At 42.5% G+C, this 10,249-nt stretch overlaps 1 protein-coding gene and 1 long non-coding RNA gene across 2 annotated transcripts in view; both read right to left on the reverse strand.

The window, feature by feature from the left end:
• Nucleotides 1-610: 610 nt before the first annotated feature.
• LOC108792745 overlaps nt 611-10,249 on the reverse strand; it is a 9,747-nt gene continuing 108 nt past the window's right edge. Inside the window, exons 2-3 of the long non-coding RNA XR_001941586.1 lie at nt 4,152-4,157; nt 611-695 (exon numbers count right to left, since the gene is read on the reverse strand). This is a non-coding gene — a long non-coding RNA (uncharacterized LOC108792745). The remainder of the gene's footprint in view (nt 696-4,151; nt 4,158-10,249) is intronic.
• LOC108792744 (fructose-bisphosphate aldolase B-like) lies at nt 4,229-5,510 on the reverse strand. The gene has a single exon (XM_018563587.1). The coding sequence runs from the start codon at nt 5,457-5,459 to the stop codon at nt 4,365-4,367; it is 1,095 nt and encodes a 364-aa protein (XP_018419089.1). The 5' UTR covers nt 5,460-5,510; the 3' UTR covers nt 4,229-4,364.

Consider the following 10,249-nt stretch of genomic DNA (forward strand, 5'->3'; position numbering starts at 1 on the left):
CAGAAGAGATGAGCCTGCACAAATATCCACAGCATCAATAGAATTCCAATACAGGAATAACAGAAGAACAGAATACAGGGTTCTTTTTTATGCAGATCCTAAAATGTGGAATACCTGATACTGTGTGCAAGTACTCTATGTTGGGGAGATGGGTCAAACACTCTGCCAACAAATTAATGTTGATAGATTCACATATAACAACAAAACAGATGTTCCTCTAGTGACCAATTTCTGCTTCAGATGCCACAGCATAATTGATCTCAAGATTATGGTACTAATGATGAGCAACTTTAAACCATAGAAAGAGAGGCTGCAAAAGGAAATGTAAATTCATTAAAAAACAAAACAAAAAAAACCCCTCTAAATTAGGACAGAAATATTATGTGCCACTATAATTTCAATTGAGTTTCTGAGCCCTGACAATAATGCCTGTATGTTTTTCCTCATGCCTGTGATCAAAGGTATATGGACACTTCAAAGGACTCTCATCCTAGTTCACAAATTAAAGGGAAATTCCACCACCCAGAACTAAAATGGAATTTAGGAGACATATGCAGAGTAATGTCATCAGTGTAATTAATATTTAACTCCATAGGGATGTTCTGGGACTTTTGTAGAAAAGGTGTCATCCTCTGCTTTCCTTTTTTTTTACATACTCGTGAAATATTGTGTTCATCATTCAGTTTGGTGCAGGTCTTACCTTTTGGTCTACACAGTCTCTATATATCTCTACTATATCTAATCTTCCTCATTGCTAAAAATCTAAAGCAACTCACAGGCAGGAGGATGAGAGGCTGATTTAGTTGGTAGGAATGGAAGGGGTGCTTAGCTCTCATGGCAGGATGGAGGACAAGAAGGGCTGAATTGTAGCTAGCAGGCAGGGGAGGAGAAGAGAGGCTGAGCTGCAGATAACCGACAGGGAATTAGAGTTAGCTGAGAGGCAGAGGAGCCAAGAAGCAAAGTGGTAGCCTAAGGCCTTTAGCAGGAATAAGTAGTTAGGTTGGATAAGGGAGTTTGGAAGAATAACTGATGTAGCACACAAGTATAAAGAATAGATATGTTAATCACAGACTCCTAGCAATGAGGCAGGCCAGTTGCTTCTGTGGAAAGTGGTAGCTCTGAAAATAGCCAGAACCAAAAGCCTGATGAGAAGAGTTCCCAACCTAAACCAAAGTATCTGATCAACAGATAAAGAGAGATCAGAAAACCCCATTTCTTCCATGTTGGATCTGAAAAATAGTGAGGTAGAGATATGTGTAATTCAACAACTTCCAGGCTCATACTACACCTAAAATGTATCTTACTTCTGGGTGGGGTGAGGTATTATCACACAAAGGGTGTATTTATTAAAAACTGTGCAGAACCATCTGTCCTGTGAAACTGCACGCGCACCTCCCTGTGTGAATAGGGACAAAAATGAATTTTGTTTATTTTCTCTACAGGTCCAATGCAACACCAGGGAAATATGACACCATGGCCACTAGATTGAGCTGCATGGCATATGGAAATAAATACTTCTTTCTCATGCTCCTCAAATCCATGTAGTGGCCATAATGGGGTATCCTCCCGATACTACATTTGACCTGCAAAAAAAATAAAATATATACTAATAACATTCCTTTTTGTCTGTATTCACACAAAACAAATGCACATACAGCCCCACTGGACAAATGGTACATTTTTATCCAAAAGAGTTAGTATATAGTGTTTTGATTTGCAAATATTGAAAGATGTCTCGTGGGGTCAATTGATGTTTGGCTTGAAGCACCGGAAATGGGGTGATGGCAGTGTCAGAACAGAAATCTTTAAGTAAACTCAAGGACTTGACACGCCAATGTGCGAAAGCAGTGTGTTTCGTGGATGCGGAAGCTGAAAAAAACAGGGGATAATTAGAATGCAGGTAAGACAGGTTGAACGACTGACTGAAGTGGGTCTCTTGGAGACAAATTACATCTGCTCTAATTTTTGCAAAGTGTCTAAAGGCTTTGACCCTCTTGTTGGGATGGTTAAGTCCCTGAACGTTGAGAGACACTATCTTAAGTGACATGCTTATTGTAGTACATGGGCCGGAGAGGGCAAAAGGGAAAAGCAAAGATGGGGAAGGGCGAGCGGGAAGACGAAGACACAAACAAATGGGAAGGCAGGGGGGGTGGTGAGGATGGAGGGGGTAAGGGGAATATCAATATATTGCAGTAGTAGTATAGGGGAGAAGGCTCTGAACCTGAAAGTAGAAATTCGTTCACCCCACCGAAACCAGGTCAACGTCCTGGGTCGAGGTAGTGAAGTGTGGAGCGCATGGGGAACACCAGAACGGGAGGCTGACCTCCTAACTAAGAATTGAACAATCTAAATAAACCGGAGAATATTATCATAATGTGAACATTGTGGATGTCCCTAAAGGTTGCATTAGGTACATATGAGTGTCCTGGTTGACACTAGAAACAGTAAGGCTAAACTACTCGCGGTAAGTGTATACCCTTTAACCTGTTAAATAATGCAATTTGGAACTAAAAAGAAAATAAACAGTAACGAGAATCCGAACAGTTCTCAAATCTTCAGGGTAAGTGTAGGTGCTGTCCGATTCATAAACCGCCAACTGTGGCAAGTGTCCCTTCGTGAAAACTCAGCTGAACCGCAGTTCCTGGGTGAACCGCATTCCACCTAAATGAGGTGGGAAAAGAAGGAAAAACAAAGACAAAAATGGTGGTGCGGCGTCATCCAAAGGATCCTGTGGCAGAGGGGAGATTCCGTGTCATCCTTGGTGCTTTTGGAGAGGCCGAAGAAGCCAGGTTGGGGCACGGCGGGCGGTCCCTGCCCGGGGACAGTCGAGGCATCCTGGGCTCTTCATCCTCGTCAGGGGCTACATCCGTGCGACCCAACAGATGCAGAGAGTCCAGGCATTCCCTCATCTCCTCCACTGTGAGAAAAGTGTATGGTTTGCCGTCGTAGAAGAATTGTAGCTTAAAGGGAAAGCCCCAGCGGTATCGAATTTTCTTGGCCTGCAGGACTTGCAACAGAGGTTTAAAGTCCCGTCGACGTGCAATAGTGGCTGGTGAAAGGTCTGTATAGACTTGGTATGAGTAACCTTGGAAATTCAGGGCCCCAGCTTCCCTAGCCGCTCGAAGCAGGTGTTCTTTGGTGCGGTAGAAGTGGAGACGCACGATAATGTCCCTCGGTGGACCGTCAGGCGTGCGTCTCGTTAAGGCCCTGTGAATCCTGTCAAATTCCATCCTGTCTATAGGAATATCGGGCGCTAGTTCCTGAAATAGTGCAGTTATAGTGGATTGGAGATCTGTCACCGCCTCTGGGACCCCTCTGATGCGCAGATTAGATCTGCGGTCCCGGTTCTCAGTGTCTTCCAATTGCGTGAGAAGGGTTAGATTCAGTGAGCGAAGTTTTTCCAAGTCTTCCTCATGACCCTCAATGATGGTAGTGATGTCGTTGCAGCGGGATTCCAATGTGGAAGTTCGTTTGCCCACATCCCTGATTTCCCTAATGAGCTGTGAGGTGATCTGCTTAGAAACCTTGTCCAAGGCTTTGTGGAGGGTTACCTCAAATTGGGCCATCAGGGATGGTGTCATCTCAGGGTCGGACTGAGCCATCTGAAGGCTGTCTCCCTGTGGATATTGGGGTTCCAGCGAGGAATTAGAGTCCTCTTGATAAGAGAGTGGCGGCGCTGCAGCCAGTTTATGAGCCGCGCGGCCTAAGGCCTCGTGGAGGGTCGGTTGATTCGTCTTACCACCCCGACTTCTAGTCTGCGACATCTCGGTATCTACCGATCGGCGATGAGAGCCCGAGTCTAGGGATCTGTATCGGGTGCGAAAACGAGTCCGGTGATCTACCGTAAAAGTCAGATTTTCTCCCGTTCCGGCGCGGAGCTGATTAGCGTGCGGCCATCTTGGTCAAGCTCGCGCATGCGCCTCCAAATGGTACATTTTTAATGAATGCACCTCTAAATGTATTTGTGTTTTGGTTTCAACTTTTAATAGTTGATCCAGCTATACAACTAAAATGTGGGAAAATAAAGCTCTTGCCTACAACTAACAATAAAAATTCCAGTTGCCTCTACCAAGCATGTTTTTACTGCAAATAAATGTGATATGAAGGTTTATTTATTAGGGCCATGCAATGTGCAGCAACCCTTAGCAAACTGTTTTCTGACTGTTGCTCTCACACCAGTAAAAGATGTAATCTGATTGATTGGTATGGGTTGCTGCACATGGCATGTATTGCCCTGTCCATTGTTGCCATGGTAGCAACTAATATGATTGGCTCAGTGTGTGGGAGATGCGGCAGTAATGCCAGTCATGTAACTCCAGGAGGAATGTAAAGATGTAACACAAGAGGGCAATCGAGGGCAACATTTAGTAGGTGTAACTGGGCTGGAAGAGGGATTTGGAGGAGGCGGCGTCTGAAGACCCAGAAGGTACATACTTCCCGAGAGATGCCAAACCGTTGATCTTTGCCCTCTTAGCAAAAGCCTCCTGTGCTGCTTTCTCATTTTCTGCTTTCCCGACCCAGGCAGATAGTGCTGAGCCCTGCAGGGCACGACCATAAGAGAAGGACAGTTGCCAGGGGCGAGGGAGACTGCAGCTGTTCATGGCATTCAGGTTAAGCGATGCCTCTTCTTCACTCTGACCTCCAGACAGGAAACAGATACCGGGAACTGCGGAAGGGACTGTACGTCTCAGGGCAGTAACAGTTGACATGGCGACCTGCTCAGGTGTAAATTTTTGAGGGCTTGACTGTCCTCCTGTCACCATGTTTGGCTTTAAGAGGGTGCCTTTAAGATATACATGATGCTGGATGAGGGCATGGTACACTGCAGACAGGACCTTTTCTGTTTCATACTGGCATCTTTGGAGGTCATGAGATCCATCAGACAGGATTTTGGGTTCCACGATTGGCACAAGACCGTTCTGCTGGCAAATGCTGGCATACCGCGCCAATACGTTGGCATTTTCGTAGATTGCAAGGCTTGAGGGTGCGTGGTCTGCGATCTTCAGCACACAGCGCCACTTGGCAAAGTCAGCACCATCCTTTTTGTACTGAGCGCAACGTTCGGACAGTCCATCAAGACCTTGTGTGGTAGTCTCTCCATCAGTTCCTTCCAGAGGAACGGTGCCTTTGTCTACCTTGATTCCTACAACAATGCCCTGATCCTTCAAGAGTTTGGGGAAAAGGACTCCATTATTGGACTTCTGGTGCAGGGTCTCATGGAAAAGGATGACTCCTCCGATGCTTTCATTCAGCTTGGAGTCAGCTGTAAAGAGAAGGTTCCTGAAGAAGCGGCGGTTCTCTTCAATGTTCTCCACATTGATGCGCTTCAGGCGACTGCCCATGGTCCCCACAGATTCATCTGCCACCAGTATTCCCTTGCCATCTTTAACAATGCGCTGAGCGATCTCTGTGAGCTCCTTCTTCTGTTCGGAGGTGAGTGCTGGGAACTGGTGAGACATGGTTGATTGGTGTGTTGGCACTGAGCTGGCAAACAGGATCCTGTGAGTGGCCTCAAAATCCTTGTATTGCAAAGAGTTGTAAAAAGCTGTTTTACTTTGAAGATTGTGTATACATTTACATTTCAAAATTTGTAGAATCATTTTGTCAACATTTCTTTATATTGTTTTTTTCAGGTATAAACATTGAAGCATTATACTCCTATAATGCATTCACTACCCTGTGGAAGAGTGACAGATCTCAAGTGGATTTATTTAGGCCCTCTTTCGAGTAAAATCATTAAAAACTAGATTTAAAAAAATAACACCTACTTAATTCCATCACCAGCTTAAGAGATATAACTGAAATACTTATGTTATGATCAGTTTTCTCAGAGTGGGTGAAATAAGTTCTTCCAGCAGAAATATATGCTCTACAAAACCTCTTACTTTATACCAGACCCTTGAAATAGCTTAATTTCTGAAGGCTTGTTTTAATTAGCTCCCAAAATGGAAAGAGGTATGCTCTCTTTACCTATCATTCCAGCACAATTTCTAGTGAGCAAAAAATAAAGCATGCGAGTAGCATTTTGAAACTGCATATCACACAATGAAGTGTGTAGTTATTTGAAGCTCTACTAGAATATAGATTTAAACAGAGATGTATGTGCTTTGATGTGAAAAAAGAAATACATACAGGAGGAGGTTATAACTTTGTTTTATTAGCTTTTAGAATCTCTTTGTTTTTCATTTATTATGTATTCATTTTTAGATTTTTTTTAGCTGTACCACATTAATATTCACATGAATTCCGATCGCAGACCATCGGCCAAAATATTAATAGAATGGAATACTACCCGACTTGATTCTATAGTACCTCTGACTCGAGTAACTCAAGAGGGGTAGCGATCAGCATCCACAGGAACGTATGGTTTAGACATGTGTCTACATTGGCAGATCCTGGCGGGAGATACCTTTTTCTTAAGACACTTCACCTCCTACGAGATTACCAGGAAGGCATAACAATCTATGCAGGAGATTTTAACATCCATATAGATCCTTCCCTGGATTCATCCTCAGGATGCTCGCACATAGCTTTTAAGAGACTCAAATCATTTAAAGCCATGTTACATGCATTACAACTGATAGACATATGGAGAATATATCATCCCCGAGTTAGGGATTATACTGCCTATTCAGCAGTCCATAATACATACACACGGTTAGATTACATCTTGGTGGACCACTACCACCTTGGAATCATACAGGACGTAACCATCCTAACTGCCACTATCTCGGATCATGCTCCGGTGATGGTGTCCTTGAGGCTTACAGGGGACAGGCACATACCGTCCACATGGAGGCTGAATGAATCTCTTCTGTGGGATGATAACATAGTGACGGCCATTTCAAAAGATCTCTCTCATTATTTTACTGAAAACGCTGAGGGAGAAGAGCCACCGGGCATTTTTTGGGAAGCTCACAAGGCCACAATTAGAGGGTCATTTATCTCTCAGGGCTCTCGTAAAAAAAAGGAGCATGCCCATAAAGTGAAAGGTCTGAGAAGGTCTGACAGCTTCAGCTTTGAAAGAATTAACAAACGATAGGGAGGACTTGAAAGAGGAGTAATCCTTTAAATATAAAAAATCTTTAAACGAATTATCTCAAAGCTCTTACGAATTAGGTAATAAACCAGGGAAACCCCTCGCTAGGCTCTTGAAAGACAGACAAGGCAGGAACTTTGTAGCTAAGATAAAAACGAAACAGGATGTAATGGTTCATACATCACCCTTGATATCTAATGTATTTAGAGACTTCTATTCATCCTTGTACAAGTTGAGATCTGATGGCAATGCAGTAACATAAAGAACAACATTTAACCTGCATTCGGACTTATTTAGCCTCAATACCTTTACCATCTATAGACAAAGCTCAGGGTGAAAATTTGGAATCTACTATAAGCATAGAGGAAATTCAACAAGTGATAGCCACCATTGCCAAAGGGAAAAGTCCAGGCCCTGACGGATATACACTACAATATTATAAAGCATTTCAACATCACCTACTCCCACATTTATGCAAGTATTTTAATTCCCTTCTTACTGGAACGCCACCAATACCAGATACTCTACATGCACATATATCCGTGTTCCCTAAAGTGGGTAAGTATGTAACTACATGCAGCAGTTATAGGCCGATATCGTTACTAAATATAGATATAAAAATTTTCGCCAAAGTTCTAGCAACCAGACTTAATCGCTTGATGCCCCAATTAATATCACCAGATCAGACAGGCTTTATCCCTGGCAGGGAGGCTAGGGATAGTATACCCACAGAGCAATTAGCCTAATTCATCAGGCTTCTTTAACATCGAACCACACTCTGTTTCTGTCTACGGATGCTGAAAAAGCATTCAACAGAGTCGACTGGGACTATCTCCGGACCACCCTTCAAGCCATGGGACTGGGGCCTAGATTTTTGACTGGGATAATAGCCCTATACAATAACCCATGGCCCAGATTAAGATAAACGGTTTCCTCTCAACTAAATTTACCTTATATAATGGTACACGTCAAGGATGTCCATTATCTCCGTTATTGTTTGCCCTATCATTACAGCCTTTCCTTATTACCATAAGATGTAACAATAACATCTCGGGTATCACAGTAGGCACTACAGAACATAAACTAGCTGCCTACGCGGACGATATTTTGTTTTTCATTCAACAACCGCAGATCTCGCTCCCGCCATTACGAATTTTAAAATTAATCTCTCGAAATCTGAAATTTTAAATATCTCCACTCCATCCCATATGGCTACTGCCGTGTACATTCCTCACGCCCAGAACCACGGAATTATTCACTGTGAATTACATGACCTTGTTAAATAGCATTAGCAGGGATCTTAATAAATGGCTTAACCATCGCCCAGGTATTTCACTCACAGGACAGATAAACGTAATTAAGATGACAATACTCCCTCGGATACTATATATATTACAAACTTCAAAAAAAGTGCAATTTTTTTTCTCCAATGAAATTTTAAGTGATTTAAAATCTTGTTGAGCACTACTAGTGTTAAGAGCCTACCACATATTGGGTTTATATGTTCATTTGATGATTTGCACTTTATTATTCTCAATCATTATTATTCTCAATATTCTTATTATTTTAGATATTGATTACACTGGATCACTTAGTAATATTTTAGTAATATTTTAGTAATATTTTTAGCGCTGCACATTTAGCACTTTATTAGTTGAACCCCTGGGTCCATAGCGCAGCAGCTTTTAAACTGTACTCACCCATAAGCGCGGATTTTACAATTTTTATTTTATATTACAAACTATACCTATTGCACTGCCCAAGTTTTTCTTACGTGCTCTTAAGTCCGTTGTCGGTCGGTACATTTGGAGAAGGTCCCCCGCCAGGATCTCCCATGGAGTTCTTCCTAGGACTCGATATCAGGGAGGATTAGCATTGCCAGATTTTAATTGTTACTACCAGGCTGTTGCGCTCAATAGAATGTTGGATTTTCACTTTCACAATAAGACTAAACGATGGGTGGAGTTGGAGATTTCTCTTGCTGATCAAACTATACCCACTATTTGTTGGATACCACAGGAATATTGGAACCTACACTCCTTAACTTCCCCGCTCACTCGCCAAACTTTGTCTATATGGAATGCACTATACAATCGGATAGGCCAACACAATTCACCTATAATGCCAGTAACTGGTCACGTGTTTTTTCCACCTGGATTACACAATACTGGTTTTCTTAAATGGACTGTTCACTCTAGTTTAAAGCTCTTTCAGGTATGTGAAAGAGATAAACCACTTCCACTAGAACTTCTCAGAGAAGAATAGGGAACTCACCCATTTGACGCGTGGAGACACAGGCAATTATCACATTTTATCTTTTCACTTCCAAAACCACTTCGTACCATCTCTGAGCTCACACCTCTGGAAAAATTATTCTCCTCTTTGGAACCCCCATGACACGGGATATCACAATTATATATGATTTTATTAAAACAACAACTTAATCTGTTCCCATCATATTTAAATCAATGGGAACAGGATCTGGAGATTACCTGGACCGACGTACAGAAACATAAATTGTTAAGCCTCAATGCTATTACATCTATTAGTATCCTAGTGACCGACACTGTGTTCCGCTTTATGGCACGATGGTACTATTCACTGGAACGCATACATAGAATGCATCCATCCAGGTCAGAGCTATGCTGGAGAAACTGTGGCGACACAGGTACTTACATACACATGTGGTGGTCCTGCCCGCAATTACAATCTTTCTGGGCGCAGGTGGTAGGCCAGATAGAGAAGATCACCACAGTTACCTTACCTTTGGACCCAACGGTATGTCTTTCACCTTACAGACCTCCCGATCACGGTATACAAACGATCATTGATACTCTCCTTATTGAATGCCGCAAAGACCTTAATACCTTTATATTGGAACCAAACTACCACCCCAACCATAAGAGAGTGGTATAACAGAGTAGAATATTACAGACTGATGGAGGAACTGACGTCCATTCGAAGAAATACCCTTAAAAAACATGAATCTATTTGGCAACCGTGGAATGATTTCAGACGATCACCTGGATACCAACAAGATACTAGATAGAATTGTACAGGTGAACATTATCTGTTATTTCGGTATAGATGATGGAGTTGTAGCAGATCCCTATATTAAGAGAGTTTGGAAAGGCAGAATTTATGCTCCTGGTTATATTAAGGACCTTTATAATAATAATTATGGAATGTGGTAAAGGAAGACGGACGTTT

Source organism: Nanorana parkeri, unplaced genomic scaffold (genome assembly GCF_000935625.1).
Source record: "Nanorana parkeri isolate BGI_ZX_2015 unplaced genomic scaffold, ASM93562v1 scaffold678, whole genome shotgun sequence".
Lineage (NCBI taxonomy): Eukaryota > Metazoa > Chordata > Amphibia > Anura > Dicroglossidae > Nanorana > Nanorana parkeri.